The sequence below is a fragment of the Vitis vinifera genome, chromosome 12 (genome assembly GCF_030704535.1).
Source record: "Vitis vinifera cultivar Pinot Noir 40024 chromosome 12, ASM3070453v1".
Lineage (NCBI taxonomy): Eukaryota > Viridiplantae > Streptophyta > Magnoliopsida > Vitales > Vitaceae > Vitis > Vitis vinifera.
Genome location: NC_081816.1, coordinates 8687727 through 8712992, shown reverse-complemented (window position 1 = coordinate 8712992; position 25266 = coordinate 8687727). Strand labels below are relative to the sequence as shown.

The window sequence follows — 25266 nt, the reverse complement described above, 5'->3', positions numbered from 1 at the left end:
AACGAACACTTTAAAACGGTGCGTTGAGGTGTCCGTTTGCAAACGGTGAAACCTGGAAATTTTGAAGATGAGCGAAAGAAGGCAACAAATGGAACTTTCCAAGAGGGATGTTTTTCTTCCAAGAGACATAAATATATCGAAAAAACGGAGAAACTTAAAGGGCTTTAACGAGTTAATGACTTAAACTTAATTATATGAATCTCAAATCTTTTTATTAAATAATTTAATATTATAATTTTAAAGTTAAAAATGACTTTAAATTTGACTTTAAGTATTAAGTTAAAATAATTAATTTATGTGATGTTTTTTTTTTTACGAACTTAAAACTAAATAATATTTAATAGTGTTAAAGAATCAATTATTTATTTTTATAATATTTTATTTTTATTAAAAAATAAATAAATATTTTGACATTTTTATTCAATTAAAAATTTATAATAAATAATAAAAATATATATAAAAAAATAATTTAAAATTTAAAAGTAAATTATTTTAAATAAAAACCTAAAAAAACAAACTCCATCTTATTCTTACTCAAATCAACAATTAACTTATTTTTACTATCTAAAATTATGTTTACGAAAAAAATGAAATGGATATAAATTAATTCATTAAGTCGTTAAATTGATTTATTAAACATATTGTGTAATTACTCAATGTTATGGGTTTTTGGTTTCCATTTTTTTATGAATTGATGAATTTTTAAGAAAAATATAGAACAAAAGAGGAAAAGAAATCGTAGGTACAAAGTGTTTATTATTTTTAAAAATGATTTTTTTTTATTTTATAAAAAATAGTGTATTAAATTTAATTTTATATCTTATTGAAAATAATGGATTTTTCTGATTGCTAACACACGAGGGGCAATTTCGTAAAAGGACCATGTTTCTTAAACGGTGATATTGGCCGAAGATCACTGACTTTAGCCATGTCGACGACGATGAGCTCACTCTCCTACCCGGCCCTATTCCCAAAATGCCCTCGTCTTCATCTCAAATTTCCCCCTAATGCCCTTCTCTTCCTCCGAAACCCTAGCAATACCCTCGCCTTTTGCTCTTCTCCAACTCGAATTCAACTGTCCAAGCCCCAAATCCAATACACCCATAATCTCTTTGGATTTGCTGAAAAAAATTTAGGGGTTTTGCGCCGAAGAAAGTTAGGGTTTTGTGCGAATGCTGAGAATGGAGAAGAGAAGAGTAATGGTAGTGGTTTTGAGGGAATTGAAGAAGCTAGAAGGCAGAGTACAATGCCTGAAAGGTTCAGACACTTGACCAAAGAAGCTCCTGACCCTCCTTTAAGGTGGCCTTGGTATATAGGTATATATGATACCGAACTGTCGTTTAATCTGTTTGTTTTGATGGAAAACGATTGCAGGAAAGAGTTTTCCCTTTTCTTAAGGGAAAGGTTATGTTCTTTGCACTCTGTTTGGTTGGTGAGAAATGATAGGAAAATGAAATAATTAAAATTTGGAATTCCAGAGTCACAATTATTTGGGAAAAGTAACAAGCTATCTCTCTTGTTAAATATTTAAATTTTTCTTGTTTCGGGGAAAGTTATGTTCTTCGCACTCTGTTTGGTTGGTGGGAAAAGATAGGAAAATAGAAGGCATTAAAGTTGGAATCCTAGAATTACATTTATTTGAATCTCCATTTTTTTTGTTGTTGGTTTGTTGTACGTAATTGTTTTTGAAGCATGCATTTTCTTATCTACTGCACAATGAACTATGCTTCTACTGAAACTATATCATCTGATTTAGCTGGGTAACTAGTTAACTGCAAAGAAAAAATAGGAGTTATTAGGTTGATGAATATTTTCAGTGAAATTCTGAATTGATTCCTTGTACCATTTATTTCTGATGAAGGGTTTTGATGGGAGCATGACCATTTATAAGACTTTCAGATGTAGCATGGAAATCAATTCAGATGAGTGTGTTTTACATTAGGTCTGCAATGAGTTATATACAGAAGACTCAATTTCCTTTTTCTTCACACTAGTTGGAGGAGAAGGTATGGAGAGCCGTTTCACTTTTCACTTTTCTGACAATTTGACAAAAATGAAATCGAAAAGCATTTGAAAAGGAGGAGCAGGCTGACCAGTTGAAATATTTGTTCCTAAGTAACCTTTTAGTTTGGGTTAACATAAAAATAAAAGGAGGAGCAATGCCTTTGATTGATCATGTTGAGAGAGAGGGTTGTTTTTTATGTGCTCTCTTATGTGGTTTAGCCATTTGGTGCCCCTTCCATATGGGTTGTGTATTTTGGTGTACTATTTTCTCATGCCGTGCCATATATATACAACTTTTATTGCCTATGAGAGAGAGAGAAAGAGAGGGAGAGTGAGAGGGAGAGAGAGAACACTAGTTAGAGGACATGCTTTGGGCATGCCAACAAATGATATGCTAGCCAAATATTTCAGTATTGAACAAAAAAGCATATGTTTTGCATTTAGTGGGTTCATTCTTCATGGTCCAAACTTTTTTTTTGGGGACCTTTTCCCTTGTAACTCAATCTGGTAGAACTGGGCTACTGGAGAGAGACTTCTGTGATCTTAACGCTTGACCAAACACTTCTCCAAATGAGCTTTACTCTTCAATTTTCTTGTCAAAGTCCTTTTGTTTGATTGTTTGTATGACTAAATAGAAGCTTGTACAAATCCTTGTTGCCCGGTTTAAGCTTGTATAAATCCTGTACTTCGTGTTTGATGGTGTTACCCTCTTTTTTTTTATTTTCAGTTTTTTTCTTTTAAAATAATAATAGCAATCAATGTTGCTTATCTTCTTTATTTTGAAAACAAATTGGAACCATTAAAGAAGCAAAGTACTACACTGCTGACTGAACTGTTCTCACCTTTAAAAACAAATTGCAGCACTGGTTTTCCTTGTCTATGCATGGAGAACCGTCTTGTGGGAACTATCTAACTGGAGAAAAGCTGCATTGGCTGTCGTCTATTTTGCGGGATACCTCTTGAAACTTGCTTTGGCCCTTATCTTCCATTTCATTGGCAATCCAGTCACTTCTCTGATCAGATGTGTTGAGACTGCACTTTACACTATAAGAGCTTTTTACTCAAGCATAGTGACATATGCCCCTGTTCCAGAGCTGACAACGATCATCATACTGGCATCAGCAGTACTTGCAATAGCAGAAGCCACAGTTCCAGACTCTGTAAACAGCCAGCCATATCTTCTCACGGTATCCGGCCTAATTGGCTTTGCAGCCGTGAAAGATTTCATCTCTGAGCCATTCTTCTGGACCCTCCTAGTGGGGTTGTTTGCTTTTGCTCAGCTTGTTAAGAAGAGAGACTATGTTTCATCTGCATTGCCTGTTGCAGCTGTGCTTGCTGCTGTTGGACAACCATGGCTTAGAGTTGTCGTGATAGCCTCATATACAGCTTTGGCCATTTCTCACCATTCAAAGAAGATCTCAGACGGAAAGGAAGAAGGCGAAGTTGCAGCAACAAGTAGGAGGCTTCCAGTGCCTCTGCTGTGTGTCTCCTTAGCCATTGGAATCCATCTTGCAGCTAAGTGGGCCGGGTACCGGCACTTGACATGGATGATAGTATGACAAAAACATCAGCTCTTGAACTAGCTTGCTCAGCAGAAACTTGTCCCAACAATTCAATCTCCTTTTTCTCTTTTAGGATAGGCAACTTCTGCAATCCCATATTTTGTGCAATGTTGTTTGTTGCTTTACTGTTATAGACGAGTTCTTGTTGAGAAATTGATGTGAAATTATATTCATCTACCCGTTACCCTTTTGGATTTTGTATTTCATTTTTGTTTGTATTCCAAATGGGATTAGAATTTGAAATTTTTGGCTTGTGTTCAGGTATTAGCAATGATGAAATAGGACTTGAACCTGATTTAAGTTTAATAGACTAAGGGCTGCTATTTGAATTCTTTTAACATTCCAGGAAATTGAACAGCCCATTCTGCCCTCTGCAGCATTTGAAGACTTGGAAGTCCCATGATAAAGATGGAGGCTTAGGATAATATGAATGGGAAGAGCCAGCTTACAAACCCAAGCAGAACAACATCAAATGGTATAGAAAGTTTATTTTCGCCTTTTCAGATGCTTTTTACATTAAATTTGAGATATATTCAGGGCTATTTTGATGTGTTTTGCTACATCAAAATCGCTTCTAATTTAAAGTAAAATTAAAAATAAAAATAAATAAATAAAATAAAATTTAAGATAATACTATTTTTTATAACTCACTTGTTAACATTAAACACTGTTTAATGCGTCGATATTCTATTTTTCTGTTTTTATTCGAAGGGCCAACTCGGTAAATCGCGAAGAATTCAACATCCCCAATTGGGCCACAATGGCCCAGGATGCCCCAGCCCATGGTAACTCAAGTAGGCTCTTCAGGGCCCAGGCCCAAAGCCACTCGAAGGCTGCAGAACGATAGGGTTAGGGTTTTTAGGTTTTCAAAGGCCGCATCTCCACTATATATCCGCAAAAACTCCTCCCTCCTCTCCAGATCGCAGTCTCTGCCTTAAGATTAGGGTTAGGGTTTAGGGTTTCAGAAAATGAGGGTTTCGGTGTTCTTTCTTTCAGCACAATGTCTCCCGGGCTAATCCGAAGACTTCTTGAAGAAAAAGGCCCCAACACACGTGCTAAAACGACGCCGTTTAGTGTTGCAGTTCAATCTTGAATCTCTCCCACAGCTGATCTGTGTCAAATCAACGGCCACATCCCTCTCTAGATTTTTCCTTTTCTTCTTTTGTTTGCCTCTCCTCACCTTTAGCTTTTTTTCTGAATAATAACTCTGAAAAAAGGTCTAGTCATGGAGGCACAGATTGATCTTCGGCGGTGTCAAACGTGGGGGCTTCACTTTTCAATGGTTTTGCCTCTAAAAACACCCGCCATATCCACCTCTTGTCTGGAGGATGAGAATTCGAGGGAAAGTGATAGAAAAGTTGGAATCTTTGATACATTTCAAACTTCTTTCCCTTGTGAATTCTTCTGATTTTGAAATTGTCTCTGGCAATGATTATATGTTATCCGCGCTTCTGAGAGCAATCGATGAAGCATAAAGGAAAAAAAATGGTTGAATTTCTTAATATGAGCCAGCTCTGATAATTGTAGTTTTACAGAAAAACCCCCATAGTGATTTGAATCTCAGTGGACTCTCTGAAAAACCTGTTTGATGTTTTTTGCAGTGATGATGAATTATAGCTTTTAATGCCAGGTCTGCTTCAGAAAATTCTTGATTGATAGAGCTGTTAATTGCTCTGAGCCCTCTACCCAAATCTTCCACAAACCAATAAGTAGTTTTTCCAACTTTGAATTGTTGGGTTTTCAATTTGTCGATTGAAGTGTGTTTGTTTGTAGTCCTTCAAACCTTGAACTGTAGGGTTTGATTGGGAAAATGCCTACTGAAAATTTGATTGATTTTGGTGTTGTTTAATAGCCAATGATGATAGAATCCAATATTTGGAGGTGTTGTGGAGCCAAGACCCTGTGTTTCAGGGAGAACCTACTTGGTGAAGCTACATTCAAATGACATAAATGGATTCAGCTGAGGCAATTTCTATGATTAGAAGTTCATACAATTGTTTTAATGTTTTGTAATTTTGTCATTAGAAATGTTTTCAAAATAATCATCTGGTGTTTGGATGCAAATAATAATGTTTTTATTAAGAAGATATATAGTAGTGGATGATTTATTCATCTTCTCTGTTTGCATCTTGAGTTTAAGTTGATTAACTATGCTTTCTACCCTTGCATGGTGGGTATGGAGGCTGAAAAACTCAGAAAGTTAGGTGTTGTAATCAGCTTCTTCTCCCCTTTACCACGAGACTGGAGTTAAATGCCATCACTACATTAGATTTTTTAAGCTACAATTCTCGTGCATTCTTTTCTTAGGTCTCTTTCTCATGCAGTATGATATGGTGTAGTGGAATGCTTTCATTTTTTTTGCTGCAACATCTTAGAAACAAAGGATCTGTTTGGAATAAAAGAAAAAAAAAAACCTATTTTTCTGCTTTTTTAAGAATGATTGTGAAATGTGTTTTTTATGTTTTTCATTCTAAAGGGAAAAAAATTGTTTTAAAAAATAGTTGTTAAAAAGGTTCTGGTCCTCTGGGTTTGTTAAGGTGTATTGATTCAATTCTTTCACTGAATTCCAATATACAAACTGTTTGTGCGTCCAATTCCTTAAAATTGATTTGGGATTCTCAATGTTGTGAGTATGATATAATAAACATATGATTTATGTTATACTAGAATTAAATAATTATAACAATTTGAAATTATGTATAAATAATCAAAACATTAAAATGTTTTTATCTCTAAACAAAAATTATAAGATTTAAATGTCTAGTAAGTATTGGTAAAATATTCAATATGTTTATTACAAGTAATGTATAAGACGACTAGCTTAGTGGTAATCTATTCTAGAATTAGACCTTTTGAATAAGAAAAGAAAGAAAAAAGAAAAAGAAATAAGCAATTGTTTTAATAATTGGACTGATTATTGAATTGGAAAACTTATTGGTTCATGGTTTAATGGTCGGATCATTAATTGAATCAAATAAGTAACGTTATAAATATATGATTTATAATTTATTAAAATTAAAAATAATTTTTAAAAATTAATAATATTTATAATAATATTTATTTATTTTTATATAAATATATTAATATTTTAAATTTTATTAAACAAAACATGTACAATATTTAAATATGAAAATATATTGAAATTTGAAGAAAATTTGTAATTATATATATACTTACATTATTTTTTGAAATGACATGTAGTTTATTTATTGTTTTTATAATTTTTAGGGTTTAATACATTTTGTCTCTTTTAACCTATCACGTGTTTTAAACATTCCACCTTTAGGTTTAAAATCGAACACAATGCACCCATGCTTCTTAAATTGTAGCACTCGACCTTGATTGTTGGATGGTGTTAGTTTTTGTGGATGGAAATGTTATATATTGTGCACGTGACTGACGAATGAAAGGTAAATGTGGAAAATTGCAACCCCAAACAAAGAGCTAACACAACTGCAAGAGTAATAGAGGATTCTCCCATTCATTGTTATTGCGGTAAAAAGGCTCGTATTATGACATCTTGGACTAATCTAAATCCGGGGATAAGGTTTTTAGGATGCAATAAGCATAAGGTAATAATGTATTAATTTTCATATTGATTGTTGGTCGTTTGTTCTTTGTAGACATCTTATTATTATATGTGTTTAATTTTTGGAACAGAGATATGGAGGATGTGGATTCTTCATGTGGTATAATGCTCCAATGTGTGATAGGTCGAAGCAAATCATTCATGTATTGTTGAATGGTTTGAAAAATAAGGAGAATGAAGTATTTGTTTATCGAAAAAGGGTTAAATGCATGTTTTGGTTGATGACCATTCCATGGACGATTTGTTTAGTTGTTCTAGTTATCCTACTACAAAGAAATGGTGCAAGTTCTTTTGGAAGAAATTTGTTTGGTTTTTTTCTTAGCCATTAAAAAAAAATTAAAACAAAACAATGGAAGAAAAAATAAATTTACTGTTAAAATTCATTTCAATCCAACTCTCAATTCTTCGATGTTTGTATTGGGTATTTGGGGCTTTTAGGGTTTCAATGTGTTAAGGCTTCGAACGAAGACGAAGCTTGAGAGTTGTTTGGGGGTTTCTTAGGGTTAAGATTTTCCACATTTAGCCTTCATTAATCAATTATGTGCACAACACGTGACGTTTCCGTCCACAAAAACTAACATCGTCCAACTATCAAGGCAGAGTGTTGTAATTTAAGAAGCATGGGGTGTAATGTGTTCGATTTTAAACCTAAAGGGGAAATGTGCAAAACACACGATAGGTTGAGAAGGCAAAGTGTATTAAACCCTAATTTTTAATACAAATAGAAGAGTAGCAAAGTGATGCAATTATTCTTCCTTAAACTTGTTATCCCTCCTCTTACAACTCCAAAGTTGATTTTTTTCTTTAAATCAACAACTACATTTATCCCACATTGAAAAATGCCCATTTTTCCAAATAATGGGGGCATTGAATGTTGGGTAGGAGGGAAAGTCTAACCTATTTTGCCAAAAAAAAAAACGTTAAATTGTTTGATTCCCAAAGAATTAGCTCACTTGATTTACCAATCCAACCGCTAATTCAAGCAATTCGAGATCGATCCAATAGGTAAACGGTTCAAGAAGGGGAATTGAACTAAAAAGGTCATCGATCGATGGTTGGACCAATCGATTCGATCTGGTTTTCAAAACATTGGAAATAAGTAGTTTAAGTGAAAATTGTGGTTTTTTTTTTTCATAAAATAAAAAAATAAAAAAATAAAAAAAAATAAAAAAATCATGGTGTGGAGCAATGTTGTGTTCAAAAATTTTTTGCATTAGGCTACTTCAATTCTAATCCTTAAAATCCAATTCTTATTCAGATGGCCTGATAGGCACACATTTTGATTATGTTGATATGCGATTCAACCCATCAAACCTAGTCTGATTTTAGTGTGGAGAGTTGAAAGAAGTTAATATTATAAAAAGGTTAAACACAAACTTGCATTAGACTACTTCAATTCTAATTCTTACAATCCAATAGATCAAATTTAATAGTTCATCTTGTCATCAATGTTTTCTTTGCTAATCCTATTTTATATAGTATTTGAGTAACGTTTGAGCGAATCGATTGCATTCTATTTGCTCATGTCTTTCTATTTATTATATTTTTATAATTTGTCCTTATATTCTTTTTATTACTCTTTTTTTTTACACTTATTAAGTTTTCTAATCACTCAACTCTTTTTTTAATCACTCTAATTTTTTTTCCTTTAATAAATCTTAAATGTGAAATAACAAAAATACCTTTCTTTTCTTACTCTTATGCATCTAAATCTTTACCCTACTTTATCTTTTTCTTTTTTTTCCTTTCTTTACCTTCCCTTCCCCACCCAACTATTTTTTTAAAATAAACTTATCCACTATTTTTCTTATTCTTTAATATCAAATTTATGTGTGCAAATTTTTGGCACATCAAATAAAACTCTTTTGCCTCTTATCTCTTTTAACTAAAGTTCCAATTTTCATCCTAAATCAACCTAATAACTTAAAGGAAGAACCAAGTTTTATAAGCATACAAGTCAAATGATAAGACTATCATTATCTCATTGTCACATAACACTTCTATTGATCCAATGACACGTTCTCTTTTAATTGAAGTTTCTATTTTCATCCTAAATCAAGCTAATAACTTTAAGGAATAACCAAATCGTATAAGAACCCGTTTGGTAGTGATTTTAGGAAGTGCTTTTAATATTTATAATACTTGAAAAATCTTATCATTCAAGTGTTAAAAATATTAGAAATGTTTTCTATAATCACTCACAAACGCACTCTTAAGTGTGTAAGTCAAATGGTAAGATTGTCATTACTTCATCATCACATAATACTTTTACCAATCCAATGACTTGTAGCAAGACAAAAGTAGTAATAGTTAATTTACCTTCAAACCAACATATTGTTATGCACATTCATTAGTCGAGACTTGTGAAAGGGCATAACAAGTAGGAATGACAATTTCGCGGGTTTCCCGGGTCACCCGCCCCTATTGGGATGGGTATAGGAACATGGCAATCGGGGATGGGCCAGGTTCAGGTTTTTTTTAAAAACCTGAATCGGGTTTGGGGCGGGGTCGGGTGTAGTTATAATTTGACCCGCCCCGCCCCACCCTAAATATGAAATTAGAACTTTACCCCCCACTTATAAATATTAGCTTCCTTTCCTCATTTCAGGTCTTCTTCTCTCAGTTCTTGTTCCTGTCGACACTAGGGTTTTTCCTCCCACTCAATGGAGAAATCCATCAGATAATCCATTCGAAAATCCATTCAATAATCTCATTTCCTCCATCTCCTCTCGATTCATCCTCGTTTATCCCATATTCACAAGAATCACAACTATTATCTTCATGTATCTACAAGCCGGTAAGATTTTTTGTTGATTTTTTGGTTGAATGATGCCTTGATTTGGCGTTGTAGTCTGTTTTTAATTCGGGAAAGAGATACGAGATTTAGGATTTTTCCATTTCCAGTTTCAGATTACTGAAGGATTTTTTTTTTCTATTAGTTTTCGGGTTGCTATTTAAGGTTTTGAATCTGTTTCTTGCGAATCTTAATAGGGACAAAACAGCTTTTATCGTCAAATGCTTCCATTCCCTTCATATTGTTTCTAGGGTTTCTTTAATTTTTGCTTGCTAACCTTTGGCTTTGTAATGTGATTACTACTCAAAAAGTGCTATTTTGTAACTTGTAATTAACTCTTTTAAACACTCTTGAGTAGTAATTATTATCTTTTAACTCAATTGACATGTTAAAGACCCTTACAATCGTTTCTAATCAAATTGTGTTAAGTTTTGGTGTTTTTGATAGCTTTTAGCTACACCAAAGCAATCCAAGAATGAGAGAGAGCTGTATATAGTTCATGGAAAAGCTTTTGGAAGCTCAAATTCATGAAGAACCAAGCTTTGGAGCTCCATAGCCCTTTGCCAAAGTCGTTCAAAGTATGCAAGGAAAGAACAACGGAGAGAGGAAAAACAGAGTGAAGAAAATAGAGGACAACAGCTGCAGTCTTCTTTCGCACTTTTGGAGCACTTCCCGAAGTCCATTTTCTACATGCTATATACCATTTCAAAGCTCAGGAAGTCAAGAATCCAACTCTTCAAACAGTGTAGGAATTGGAGCTGAAATGAGGAAGATATGGCCTTCACAAGACAACTGCATCCAGCTGAAGGACAAATTCGCATCTTGCGAATTTGGAACTCCAACATGCGAAATTAAAGCCTACCTTGCGAAATGGAAATGGAATATAGCCGCACAGTCACAGAGAAGCCCAACTTTCAAAAGTGATTTTGCAACTTGCGAACTTGGAGCTCAACGTGCGAAAATGGATTCCAAGTTGCGAAATCAACTTGCGAGATTTTCGCAAGTCACCATGCAACGTGCGAAATCTACGTGCGAACTGGGATATTTGTGCACTGACTCTTTTAGATCTTTTCTTCAGATATTTTTGTATAAATTTCCATTCTTCTCCTTGTAATCCACCAACCATAAGATTTCTTAGTTAGGAAGGTTGGAAAAACGTTTCTATATATATTCCCTTGCATCCACTGTAAAATATATAGATATATAAATATATAGAATATACAGAGCCTTGCTCTGTTTTTCTTTCTTTTTCATTTTCATTTTCTTGCTAGCCAAACATTCTCTGAGGATTTTTCCTCAGAAGATGAGAGGCTAGGCTTTTCGTCTCTTGGAGTGAGGAAAATCGGGTAAGTTTCCACATGCATAAATTGGAAGTTTTGTTGTTTTAGTTTTTAATGAAGAGAAAGTGTGACCCGTTAATGGTTTTTATCTTTTTAGTTAACTTAAAACACCTTTAAATCACCTGGGTCAACACTTGGTAAGGCAAGTGATCTCCGTCCATGGAGATTCACTAGTTTATCTCTTGCGAGCTTTTGGGAGGTGACTTGAAGGTAGGATTTTCTAGAATTGCCAACACTTGGTAAACTTTTGGACTCCAAGGAGACATCCATTAGTTATCTCTTACAAGCTTTTGACGGGTAATCCAAGGTTAAAGATCACTTTGAATGGCAAGTGCTAGGTGAGAGGTATGAGTCATTACAATGTGCATCAGTGAGAGAGATTTAGTGTTTGAACCCATTAATGGGAAGCATCTGTACAGCACCGGTTAGAGAATTAACTATATGTTAATTCTCTAATGCGAGGAAAAGAAACAAGTGACCGAAACTCTCCTTTTTGTATGAGGAACCTGAGCTTAGTGATCTGAACTCCAAGAAACACTTTTCTTTGTAAGTAAAATCAGTTACTATTTTTTATTAGTTTAAAACCAAACCTTTTTCATTCAAACATCTTTATGTTTTCTTTTAAAGCTAACCTTGAAATGAAAAAGCACCAATTCAGCTTTGAATTAATATCATTTGCAAAGTGAAAACTCATCCCAGTGAATGATCCTAGAGCCACTATGCTATAGTAGCTTTGTCTTTGCTACCCTAGTTCATGGTGTAATAGGTTATAAATTTTGTTGATTACTCCCTCAATCAAGGGACACCAGCTGGACACGAATCAAATGGCACCATTGTCAGGGACCATTGAGAGGACATGAATCAGCTGAAACACCCATTGGGCACGAATCATAATGTGTAGCAATTATTTTATCTTTCTGCAAAAATAAAAATTTTCAGTTAATTCCTCTCATTGGTGCAGCTCTTTTGTAGCTTGGCTTGTTGAGTTCTTTATTTTGCTTTAGGTTATTTATTTCTTGGTGTTGATTGCCACTTGCAGTTGAATTTGGTTATTTTTGGTTTAATTTGATTACTGTTGGCTTATGGGTGTTTATACAGAGACTTAAGATTAGTTCATATTAGATTTTTAGGTTTGATTGTGTGGAATTTCTAGTTACCGTTTTCTTCCAAAAGCTTGTAGGCCACTGGTTTTCACTATAATTGCATCAACTATCAGTCTTGTCTAAAAAATTGGTGAACTGCTCTCATCCATAAATGTCTATGTTTTATGTCCTTTTTTTTGGTGGTGGATAAAAAAAATCTATCCTTTATGTCCTTTTTTAGTGTTTCTATTTTTTATCCAATCATGTTTGTCCATTGATACATTTGAAATTATTGTTTATGTTATGGATGAATATTTATTGGTTTCAGTTGTAGAAGGCTTTGAATGTTTAGTTGCTGAATTTCTACCAGGCCTCCATAACATATAAACTTTTGAGGTAAATGGTCTTGGAAGTCACAAGACTTGTGCTTCATGGATAATCTTCTATTTGCTAGGGTAGAAGCAGGCCTTCTAGTTGGGAAATCATTCTTAAGATGATTTTCATTTGAGATTTGATGGCTCCATGGTTTGTCATTTTTGTATTGTTGTTGTTGTTTTGTTTCTCTTTGGTTTTGCTCTTTTGAAGTTAATCTATTACTTGTTCTATGGACAAAAGACAAAAAAAATGGGATGGTTTAGGATGGTAAGGAAGCCAAGTTCATTTTATTACTTTCTTTGTTCTAGCACAGTCCCTAAACCTTTAAAGCATATGTCATATTCTTCTTCCATTCATTTAACCCTGTATATGCTGCAGGTATAATGTTGCTGTGAAATGTGCTACAATAACACCTGGTTGGTTAACTTATTCTTCTCTAGAATCTTTTCCTTTCTTATGGCTATTAATTCATGCACATGCTAATTGATTCGTGCCCAATTGGTGTCTCAACTGATTCATGTCCAGCTAGTGCTCCTTGATTGAGGGATTAATCAACAAAATTTATAACCTATTACACCATATACTAGGGTAGCAAAGACAAAGCTACTATAGCATAGTGGCTCTAGGATCGTTCACTGGGATGAGTTTTCACTTTGCAAATGATATTAATTTAAAGCTGAATTGGTGTCTTTTCATTTCAAGGTTAGCTTTAAAAGAAAACATAAAGATGTTTGAATGAAAAAAGTTTGATTTTAAACTAACCAAAAATAGTAATTGATTTTACTTACAAAGAAAAGTGTTTCTTGGAGTTTCAGATCACTAGGCTCAGATTCCTCATACAAAAAGAGAGTTCCGATCACTTGTTTCTTTTTCCTCGCATTAGAGAATTAACATATAGTTCCTTCTCCAACCGGTGTTGTACAGATGCTTCCCATTAATGGGTTCAAACACTAAATCCCTCTCACTGATGCACCTTGCAATGGCTCATACCTCTCACCTAGCACTTGCCATTCAAGGTGATCTTTAACCTTGGATTACCCGTCAAAAGCTCGCAAGAGATAACTAATGGATGTCTCCTTGGAGTCTAAAAGCTTACCAAGTGTTGGCTATTCTAGAAAATCCTACCTTCAAGTCACCTACCAAAAGCTCGCAAGAGATAAACTAGTGCATCTCCATGGACGGAGATCACTTGCCTTACCTAGTGTTGGCTCAGGTGAATTAAAGGCGTTTTAAGTTAACTAAAAAGATAAAAACCATTAACGGGTCACACTTTCTCTTCATTAAAAACTAAAACAACAAAACTTCCAATTTATGCATGTGGAAACTTACCCGGCTTTCCTCACTCCAAGAGACGAAAAGCCTAGCCTCTCATCATCTGAGGAAAAATCCTCAGAGAATGTTTGGCTAGAAAGAAAACTAACGAGAAAACAAGAATATATATGAAAAACAGAGCAAGTGCTCTGTTCGTTGATTCTATATATGATATATCTATCTATATTGGATTACATGATTCTATATCTATTATAGTGGATGCACGGGAATATATATAGAGACGTTTTTCCAACCTTCCTAACTAAGAAATCTTATGGTTGGTGGATTACAAGGAGAAGAATGGAAATTTATACAAAAATATTTGAAGAAAAGATCTAAAAGAGTCGGTGCACAAATATCAGGAAGCACTAAGGACCATTTCGCAGGTGAAAACGAGGTCTGCGAGATTTCGCAGACGCACAAAAAGGGTTGTGAAATCACTTCGCAGCAAAAGGCTGATTTCGCAGCGCTGCGAAGTTGGCTTTCATCTTGAGGTTCTCAACTTCCAACTTGTCACATATATCGGGCAACTTCAGGAGGAAATCCATCACACTGTACAAAAAGGTTGCGAAATCACTTCGCAACAAAAGGGTGATTTCGCAACACTTTTGCAAAATGCTTTCTTTAGCTTAGAGTGATTGACTTGCAGTGGCTGTTACTTCTTCGTTTCAACTCCAAATTGTGCACCGTTTAAATAATTGGATTGTTTACTTCCTGAGCTTTAAAATGGTATATAACATGCATCAATTGGCCTTCAGAAAGTGCTCCAAAAGTGGCTAACAAGACTGTCATCAAGAATATGCTTCATGACAGATTCTCTTTACTTCTTCTCCTTGCATTCCGGATTTACTTATGGCAAAGGACTTCAAAGCTTCTGTTCTTCATGTTTCTGAGCTTTCCATTGCTTTGCCATGGATTCCAAATAACTCTCCTCAATCTCGGATTGCTTTGGTGATCAAAAAGCTATCAAAACACCAAAACTTAACACAATTTGATTAGAAACGATTGCAAGGGTCCTTAACATGTCAATTGAGTTAAAAGGTAATAATTGCTACTCAAGAGTGTTTAAAAGAGTTAATTACAAGCTACAAAATAGCACTTTTTGAGTAGTAATCACTAATCTTGTAGTCTGTAGTAGTTTTTATGTGATCATTCTCTTAGTTTTTTCTCATTAATTAAATTCATGTAGATACTTCCATAAAAAGGAAAGAAAAGGTATATAAGCTCCATACTTCCACAAAAAGAAAATAAAAATATGTCCCCTAAGGCTTGGCTTGGGTGACAAAAAGGAAAGGAAAGTTTTAAGTTCAATTCCATGTAAAAGAAGGTTACCTATTAAGAAAAGGAAGATAGGCTAGATGTAGAATTCATTGTAACACAAAGATACAATCTAATGACACTAATATTCATGTGCTTTTTACTAGTAACTATTACAAATGAGCCATTTGCCTTTGTTTAATTTTTATGAAACTACCACTTTTGCTTCCATGTCAAATCCTATTCAATATTTTTCAGCTGTATGTGTTTTGTGCTAGTGGTCTCCATATTGTGCCATTCAATATAGAATTATTCTTCCCTAAAATTCTTTTGTCTTTAGAGAATTTGATTTGCAAATTTTGTCCGCTAATAGTTTTGATATTGGTTAAATATTCCTAATTTCAAAGTTTTGTTTTGTTTTTTTGTTATTACTTTTTAGAATATTCTTTATTTGCTTTTGTTTGCTTTGTTTTCTGTCCTTTTTTTTTGTCTTATTTTCTTCTCACTTCTTGTGGGTTGTCCATATAAACTGCATGTGTCTTTCGGTTGCACTGCCTTTGATGCTTTTCTATTTCATTTATTTTCCTATTAATGGAAACTATGTTGACATCTTGCAATTATTGGAGGTTAACCTAAATACAATCTTGCCTTTTAAACCCTTGCTTCAAGCCCTATCCAAGCTTTAGGTTATTAATTTAGGTTTGAATGTTTTACTTATAGGCTTTATTTTATATTAAGAAAAATGACATCAGAAGAAAGAGAAAACTTTTCCATGCCAAGTGCGGGTTCAACTGCAATTACAGGCAGTACTTCAACTACTGATAGAACCTTGGTATCTAAAAGAAGAAAGTTGACTTCGGTTGTTTGGAATGATTTTGATAAAATTATTGAAGATGGACAAGATTATGCTATTTGTAAGCATTGTAAAGGAAAGCTTAAGGCCGATAGCAAGAATGAGACAAAACACTTACATGTACACACAGATAGGTGCATGAAACAAAGAAATGTTGATATTAGGCAACAATTATTGGCAATAAAGAAAAAAGGTCATGGAAAAGTTCAAATTGGTGGTTTTACCTTTGATCAAGAAATCTCAAGAGAGAAGCTTGCACGTGCAATTATATTGCATGAGTACTCACTTTCAATCGTTGACCATGTGGGGTTTAGAGAATTTGCTACTAATCTCCAACCCTTGTTTAAGATGGTTTCCCGCAATACGATTAAGGGTGATATAATGAAGATTTATGAGGTTGAGAAAGATAAGATGATTAGCTACTTAGAGAAACTTCAAAGTAGAGTTGCTATCACAATTGATATGTGGACATCAAATCAAAAGAAAGGCTACATGACTATCACTGTACATTACATTGATGAGTCTTGGTTACTGCACCATCATATTGTAAGGTTAGTTATGTTTTTTTTTTTAACTTCCAAAGTGTTTTTTTATTTGATCCTTTAATGATATTGTTTGTGTTAATGATATTTTTTATTCTTAATTTAGGTTTTTTTATGTGCCTCCTCCACACACAAAAGAAGTTCTTTCAGATGTATTAATGGATTTCTTGTTGGATTGGAATATGGATAGAAAAGTTTCTACAGTCACTGTGGATAATTGCTCAAGTAATGACGGAATGATCAATATCTTTGTGGATAAATTATCTTTGAGCGATTCACTCTTATTGAATGGAAAAATTTTCCACATGCGATGTGCGACACATGTGTTGAACTTAATTGTTAAGGAAGGTTTGGATGTCATTGAAGTAGAAATTGAAAAAATTCGTGAGAGTGTTGCATATTGGTCAGCAACCCCATCAAGAATGGAAAAGTTTGAAGATGCAGCTCGCCAATTGTGTATTCCATGCAATAAGAAGTTAAGTCTTGATTGTAAGACACGATGGAATTCCACATACTTGATGTTATCAATTGCTATAACATATAAAGATGTGTTTCCACGTTTGAAGCAACGTGAAAAATACTACATGGTTGTGCCATCAGAGGAAGAATGGAATATGGCAAAGGAAATATGTGGAAGATTGAAATTGTTTTACAACATAACAGAGTTGTTCTCAGGACAAAATTATCCCACTGCAAATACTTTCTTCATCAAAGTGTGCGAAATCAAAGAGGCATTGTATGATTGGTTGATATGCTCAAATGATGTTGTGAAAACGATGGCATCAAGTATGTTGCAAAAGTTTGACAAGTATTGAAATGGGTGTCATATTGTGATGGCAATAGCAGCTATATTTGACCCAAGATACAAGATAAAGATTTTAGAGTTTTACTTTCCACTAATGTATGGGTCTGAAGCTTCAAATGAGATAGAAAAAATTCGTGAAATGTGTTATGAGTTGCTTTTTGAGTATCAATCAAAGTCTAATTTGGGGCAAAAAAACTTCATCCTATGGTACTTCATCAGGTTCAACTCTTTTGGAGTTAAACTATGATGAACAATATCTACTTTCAAAGTTTGACTTATTTGTTCATAGTACCATTGGAGAAAGTCATACGAAGTCGGAGTTAGATTATTACTTAGAGAAGTCTATTCTGCCAAGGAATTCAAATTTTGATGTTTTAAGTTGGTGGAAGACAAATGGTATAAAGTATCCGACTTTGCAAATGATTGTTCGTGATATATGCTATTCCGATATTTACAGTTGCATCTGAGTCAGCCTTTAGCACGGGTGGTAGGGTGGTATCAAAACATTGCAGTAGGCTTCATCCAGATAGTCTGGAGGCCTTAATGTGTGCTCAAAGTTGGTTATGGAAGGAAAAAGAAGGTAACCGATTTACATAATTATCAATTTTATGAATTGTTTTTTATTAAAATATTTAGTAAAGTTTTCTATTTTTTTTTTTTGGTGTTTTTTTTTACTAGGTGATTCATCAATTTATGACTCACAGCCCCAACTCACAATGATGGATGAAAATGATGATTTACTTGTGCTTTAGATTTTTTACTTAAGATGATGTTAGAGACATTTTTCTTTATTTTTTGCTAACAATTTCTTTGTAATGTCTTTTTTTTTTTCTCAATGTTGTTAAGCTTATGGATATATTTTAATTTTGGATGTTATATTTTGGCATGTCTTATATGATGTTAATTACCATGGTTGTAACTAAGAACCACATTCTTTACAATCAAGTTCAAGACTTGCAAGGTAGAGTCCTTGATAGGAAATGTGGGTGCAGGAACATATGCTAATTGAAGCCAACAATGCCTTGAGAAGGAAGGTACAAATTCTCAAATGAACCTGGTCTTTTATTTTAGATTGACATCCTGTGTTATAGGAAGTGGGTCTGGTCAGCCTAGTCCAAAGGCCATTAACATGCCTTCTAAGTCCAGCTTGGTTAAAGGGGATTTAGGAATTCTGAGCTATTTTATTTTTCTTCTTTTCTATGAAGCCTTTTTGTATCATGTATTTATGTTGGTTTCTAATTGCCTAAAACAGAGTTGGACTTGATATTCCAATCATTGAAGTTCGGTTTGAGCATATAATAGTGGATGCATAAGCATATATAGGAGGCAGAGCACTACCTATAGTATTCAATTTCTCTGCTAATATGTTAGAGTTAATTGATTTTCAGATTATATTAATTTATGTATGTATACCTTATGCTCTAACCTTTTAAGTTGCAAACAATCTCATGCTATGATTTTTCATTTATCCACCTATCATTTTTTTCTCTTATCATGTCCATATATTGCATATACTGTCAATGCATTGCAGAAAAGGAAGTGCATTATGTATATACTTATGTTGTGACCACATTTTTTGTCCACTTATTCTTGTTGTTTCAATTCCTTTTTCCATAGTTCTGAAACTTGACTGAGATGTGATGAAGATGTATTTTACTTGCTAGTGTGGCTCGTTTCTTGGAAGCTCGAGGTATGCTAGAGGCTGCATTGGAAGTTGCCACGGATCCTGACTATAGATTTGATCTAGCTATATAGCTAGGCAGACTAGGTACTGCAAAGGTAAGAATTTTTATTTATCTTTAGTTAGGTGTATAAACCTTCAATTGGCATTTAACACCTATGTAAGTGAGTTTCTTCATCAAAATCAACTCTCATGTTTACAAGGAAACCATAATTACATGTTATTATGGTTTCCATTAATTGTCACTTTCATCATCAAATTTGTTTATGAAGAAGACATTCTCATTGGTAAATTCTGCACCATCTGTTCATTAATTTGAGGCTCAATACCAATGCACGTTTATTGCGAGACATGTCAACGTTTCTTAGCTGATTGGCTTGTAGAAGGCACCTGCCCAACACTAGATTGTAATTACGACTCTACTCGTGGGGATTAGTGCGAAAAGTGTGGAAAGCTATTGAATCCAACTGAACTGAAAGATCCTAGATGCAAGGTGTGACCATCTTTTTCATTTCATTGAAAATTTTCATTTGCCTACTGGGTTAAAAAACATCCAGTTGTTTTTCAAATTTTCTGTCTCACTTGAAAGATTGTATGATCAACAGGTATGCTAGTCCACTCCACAAATCCGTGATACAGACCACTTGTTTCTCGAGCTCCCATTGCTAAAGGATAAATTGGAAGAATATATCAATAACATGTCCATGGCAGGATGCTGGAGCCAAAATGCTATCCGAGCTACATATGCATGGCTTAAAGAAAGACTTAGATCCCGCTGTATTACCAGGGATCTCAAGTGGGGGGTTCCTGTTCCACATGAAAAATATAAAGACAAGATTGGACAAGATTTAATTTCATTTGATTTAATTTGTAGAATTGACCCATTCTTTTTCTGTAGAGAAATTTCTTGTTCTATATGGTTTTTGCAAACAATGTTTGAAACAATTTATACTACTCTAGTCATAGGTTTTCTATGTTTGGTTTGATGCACCAATTGGTTATGTCTCAATCACTGCATGCTATACACCTGAGTGGGAAAAGTGGTGGAAGAACCCTGAAAATGTGGATCTATACCAGTTTATGGGCAAGAATAATGTGTCATTCCACACTGTAAGAGTTCATCTCCTATGCCTGAATAAACAGTTCATTATTTCTTTTTATTGTAACTGGAGTTGGATTTAGTTCCTACACATGATCCTTTGCTTGATTTTTTAATTCCAGGTGATGTTCCCATCTACACTTATTAGAACTGGAGAAAATTGGACATTGATGAAGAACATTAGTGTTACAGAATACTTAAACTATGAAGCAAGTACTCGTTAGCAGTCTGAAATGGTTCTCATCTATATAAAATTGTCCAATAGTCTTTCCTCAATTTTGATCCCTGTCAGAAATTCTTCGTGTCATGATAGCATGTTCCTTTGGTTTTTCTGATTTGTCTTTCTTTTGCATGATGCTACAACCAATCTGTCTATATCCTTCTTCTCAACATTTCCAAATGTCGTCAAGTAAATTTGATGGACCTTAGAATAGGGAGATGACTAAGGCTCATCTATTACATCTAGAGATACATAGCCAAGTCCCCGTTTGGACTAAAGAATTCCATGACTATGTCTCATCTATCACACCTACAAATACATTGTCAAGTCCCTCTTTGGACAAAAGAATTTGATGCATGCACTAAGTAGGGATAAGACTTTGTGGAACCTGATGCTTTATCTCTTAAATTTCGACTTTTTGAGGTTTAATTGAAACATTTTCTTAGGTTGCAAACCTGCCAATTAGGAACAACTAGAAATGTTCTGTTTTTGAGAAATTTGCCCTTCTTTTTATAAAATAGAACTCTTCGGCAACCCTCATTTACCAGTTTTGCCACTTATACATTTCAACAACCCTCATTTCAATCATAATTATGCTATAGATGTATGACTTGACAAACCACTCTCTACAGTTGACTAATGCATCAGAGATTTTGTTAATGAAAATTTTATTTGTCTTTGAAACAGAAGCTTTAAAAACTCTTATCTATATATGATACCTTCTGCAGATACACTTTATCGATCAGATTTCTTTTCTGGACTCGAATGGATGTTGTCTAAATCTATATGGGATGAGCTATCACCAAAGTGGCCAAAAGCATATCCTTTATGGTCTAAATTATTTTTTTGTGCATCTAATAAAAAATAGTTTTAATTAGTCCTACAAATTTTCTTTGACAAAAACTTCATTTACTAGGACGATTGGTTGAGGTTAAAAGAGAATCACAAAGGCCGGCAGTTTATTCGTCCAGAAGTATGCAAAACATATAATTTTGGTGAGCATGTACGTGTATCTGTCTAATCAGTATAATTCTTGTTTAGAAACCAACTGTGCAACTCTAAATGGTTTGCCTCCTTTGTGTATCATTGTGTCATATTTGTGTATCTGTTCATGCCTTTCTACAATTGATCAACCAATATGGCATTTGCAGCACTACCTCATCTTTAAATATGGTATTTTGATGTCTTAGTTTATTTCCACTTTTTTATTTTTTTTATTTTTTTAGTTTTGATCAGATCTTGTATTTTTGGAAGGATTTATTGCCCTTCTTTGTATAAAATAGAACTCTTTGATGTTTTTAATGTGAATTAGGTTAAACTAAAGCAAGGACTGAAAATTGGAATGAGCATCTCTAGTGAGGGGAATGGGTATGTGCAAGTAAGCCTGTAAAACCCTTTATGTGGTTTTATTGAGTGTTTCAATTATGTTTGTCATATTTCATGCTAATCAGAAAGAAAAAGTTTCTTGATTAAGATGATTATTTGAATACTGAATTTTCCATAGGAAAGCCAATTTTGCAATTGTGTTAATATTATTATCTGGTGTTTGTGAAGAGATTGGGTTTGTCATTTCTTTTAATATAAATGATCTCTTCTCATTGCATTTATTCTGTCAGGATCATTAGATGGAACATTGGCCTTTCAAGCAATTCATAATGCAGGGTTATCGGTTATCTTAGTGCTAATGAATGCTAGACTAGATGATTCTACCGGCTATTAACCAAAAATAACACCCTTATGCTTAATTTTTTTGGTTTTCCTTGAGGAAATTCTACAAGAAAAGATGTTTGTGCTGTTATTTAAATTGATCAGAATGTAAATCACAAAAAAGTAAAACACTCATCGTGTATTAGGAAATAATGTCAACCAACTTTGCAATGTGTTAGTGCCCATTTTAACTATGTAGGTTTTTTTTTTTTTTTTTTTTTTTGCCTTTTGTGTTAATATATCCTTTTTTTATGTGTGCCTGCATGTGCTGACATGCTTGATTATCCATTAATTGTAGGAGTAGGAACATCAACATATATAGTTTATTAAAAAGCATGTTTCTTTCGGAATTGATTATTGACAAGTACTAGGTTTTCGCATATGTAGAAATTGGCGGACTACATAGGTTTGCCTTGTCGGATAGCTCGAGGTTGCAAGTATTGTGTTGCCAACGCTTTGCTGCATTTTTCTAGGGTTTCTCTTTCACATGGCTTCGATGCCCATTCCTACGGAATAGTTTTTTCTTGCAAAATGGTCACTTCCCATAAGGTAATACTCACAAACTAACCACTCTTCATTTCGTTTCTTCATTTTCTTTCTTTTCCCTACTTAGAGAAAATGAAGGAAAATAAAAGAAAATGAAAAGCACCCAACTCAAATGTGCCGGATGTTTTGTAAATTTCTTGGGTTTTACACTTTATTAAGGATTAACTATTCTCTTGTCTCAAGCATTGAGTTCTTCTTTTAAATTTGTTTTCTTTAATATGTATTCTTGTTTCTGGTGTGTGTTAGGTTTTCTATGTTTCTGGTGAAGTTTCATTCATATTTTATATACATACCTAAGTCAAATAAGAAATTTTTGTGTGGGAAGTGGCATAGTCTACCTATTAATTAATTTAAGAAGCTCTGATGACTGCAGTGGGCTGATTTTTTCTTGACATTGAGGTGAACAATCAAGTGTGGAAGTAGAAGATCTAAGAACCTCAAATCTCTTATCTCTTTTAGATATAGAATTGTTGGAATTCAAAAAAAAAAAAAAAAGACAGAAAATTGGGCCTAGACACATGACATCAGTGTATATAGGACATTTGTATTTCACTCAGGTGCTCTACTATGAATATCTGTTTGGCTCTTTATATATATGTATGTAAATATGCACGTATCTATATATCAAGTGGATGAAATTAGACACTAAATTCTTCTTAGAATGATTTTTAATGAATTTTTAGTCTGATGTGATAATAGAAGTGGAATATTAATGTTGGTGTTGTCCAATAGAGTGCTTTAATGCTGATTTTCCAAAGTTGCTTCACAAAAAAATAGATCTCCATTTTGTGAATGGAGAGTTCGTTCATATCAATAATATATCAATATTTTGTCTTCATGTTTGAGTCTTCCCTGTCGAGAAGTTAGTTTCTGAATGCATGGTTTTTGAATGCCACAATGTAAATAGAATTTACTGTCTATAGGTTTGGCAGAAGTTGGTGCACATTAAACCTTTTGTGGCATGAGTTTTACCTTTTTGAACTTGAACCGGTGCTTAAAAGAACTTTCTTTTATGCTGATATTTTGATACTAAATGGAAAATTCCCTTTATCCTTTTCTTAATGCCAGATTTGAAGATAAAGGTGATGTCTGCTCTATTAGGCTCCAATGATCAAATTTGTGAAAGAATGGAATCATCTGTGTTGCCTTTGGAGTTCAATAGGAACACTGATCGGTGCATAATTCAAAGTGCAATGTTGCAATCTGTCCAAAGCAATGTTTCTGAAGTTATGGATGCTTCTGCTTCTAGGGTGTCTATACATGAATGTTTTAGAATTGTTGGAGAAAAGATTGTTATACAACAAGCTCACGAAAAAAAGATTGCTCTATCTAGAAGTCTGATTATGAGTACGAGGAATATCTATCCACACTACTGGAATCAAGAGCTCTTCTCAAAATTTATTTTTCACTGTTAATCTTATTGAACACTGTCTGGTTCAGTTATGGCCATATCTCTCATGTCTCAGATCTGTGGACTTTAACTTTACTTTTCTAAAAACTTCCAATTTTTTCGCAGTATGATGTGCCCTTGGAGGAAAGCCAAGATTGCAGCTGGGCACCCTTGGACAAACTATGGTGTGCACTATCCACCAGCCAAGTATTGATATATTTGATGCTTTTGATGAGGTAAGATATCTTTCTAGTGGTTATGGAACCAATAACTAGTTTTCATTTCTTGGATTTATACAAGGTTTAAGTATTTCAATGTCAAACTGTAGCTATTTCTTTTGAAACGAGGAGGAGAGGAAATATATGCAGGCCCATTAGAACACCATTCTGCACATCTGATTAAGTACTTTGAGGTAAGGTCAATAAACACAAGAGATTCTAGGTATTCACCATATTTGCCTCTTGTTACTGGAATAAGCCATGTATTATTATGTTTCCTGAAGGGAATTGATGGAGTCAGTAAGATAAAATATGGTTACAATCAGGCAACTTAGATGTTGGAAGTGACTTCAGCAGCACAAGAAACAGCTCTAGGCATTAACTTCACCGATGTGTACAAGAACTCTGAACTATATAGGTAGGAGTGTAGGACCACATCAATGTTTGAGAAACAGGCTAAGGTGGATGCCATACTTCTAAATTTCTGTATTATTCCTTGAACTTACTTCCAGAAATAATCTGGATTTGAATAGCTTATAATGGGCATTTGGTTTTTTGTTCATCATTATCAAGCCTTTTATTGGCAATTTACTTGCTTTGGAGCTCTTTATTGTTATTGGGTTGTTCATTGCCTTTGTATAGGTGCATTCATAACATGAAGGGCATTGGTGTTAACAGGTATCTTCAAATGCTCTACAATTTTTCTTGTTAAAAAAAAGATATTTTACAATTATTTGGTTTCATCAATAACCCCAGCCCAGCCCAGCCCCGTCCCGCCCCAACAACACATACCCAGGTCAGGACGGGCCGGGGATGGGATTTTAATTTTAACTCTATAACGGGGATGGGAATGCCCTGCCCCACCCCGAGTTTGGGACGGGATGGAAAATA

General features: G+C 34.1%; 1 protein-coding gene, 2 long non-coding RNA genes and 5 other non-coding genes across 8 annotated transcripts; all 8 read left to right on the top strand.

Moving 5' to 3' along the window:
* Positions 1–883: 883 nt before the first annotated feature.
* On the top strand, positions 884–3772 carry LOC100242621 (uncharacterized). Its single transcript, XM_002274289.5, has 2 exons — positions 884–1316; positions 2866–3772. The coding sequence occupies exons 1-2, from the start codon at positions 929–931 to the stop codon at positions 3561–3563; spliced, it is 1086 nt and encodes a 361-aa protein (XP_002274325.3). The 5' UTR covers positions 884–928; the 3' UTR covers positions 3564–3772.
* A 275-nt stretch (positions 3773–4047) lies between these two features.
* On the top strand, positions 4048–7392 carry LOC109123513 (uncharacterized). Its single transcript, XR_002031208.2, has 2 exons — positions 4048–7138; positions 7227–7392. It is a non-coding gene; the product is annotated as an uncharacterized LOC109123513 (long non-coding RNA).
* On the top strand, positions 4560–4702 carry LOC132254838 (small nucleolar RNA snoR134). The gene has a single exon (XR_009467219.1). It is a non-coding gene; the product is annotated as a small nucleolar RNA snoR134 (small nucleolar RNA).
* On the top strand, positions 4990–5077 carry LOC132254837 (small nucleolar RNA U36a). The gene has a single exon (XR_009467218.1). It is a non-coding gene; the product is annotated as a small nucleolar RNA U36a (small nucleolar RNA).
* LOC132254841 (small nucleolar RNA Z223) lies at positions 5164–5245 on the top strand. The gene has a single exon (XR_009467222.1). It is a non-coding gene; the product is annotated as a small nucleolar RNA Z223 (small nucleolar RNA).
* LOC132254823 (small nucleolar RNA Z278) lies at positions 5418–5533 on the top strand. Its single transcript, XR_009467204.1, has one exon. It is a non-coding gene; the product is annotated as a small nucleolar RNA Z278 (small nucleolar RNA).
* LOC132254834 (small nucleolar RNA snoR97) lies at positions 5729–5834 on the top strand. The gene has a single exon (XR_009467215.1). It is a non-coding gene; the product is annotated as a small nucleolar RNA snoR97 (small nucleolar RNA).
* Positions 7393–23839: 16447 nt separating the features above from the next.
* Positions 23840–24914, top strand: LOC104880916 (uncharacterized). The gene is made up of 3 exons (XR_787013.3): positions 23840–24393; positions 24486–24569; positions 24660–24914. It is a non-coding gene; the product is annotated as an uncharacterized LOC104880916 (long non-coding RNA).
* The last annotated feature ends 352 nt before the right edge of the window (positions 24915–25266 follow it).

Bases quoted from the DNA above. Each gene is read 5' to 3' on its own strand.
- LOC100242621 (XM_002274289.5), top strand. From the start codon at position 929: ATGTCGACGACGATGAGCTCACTCTCCTACCCGGCCCTATTCCCAAAA. The intron at 1,317-2,865 runs GTATATATGATA...AACAAATTGCAG, and splicing joins AAGGTGGCCTTGGTATATAG to CACTGGTTTTCCTTGTCTAT.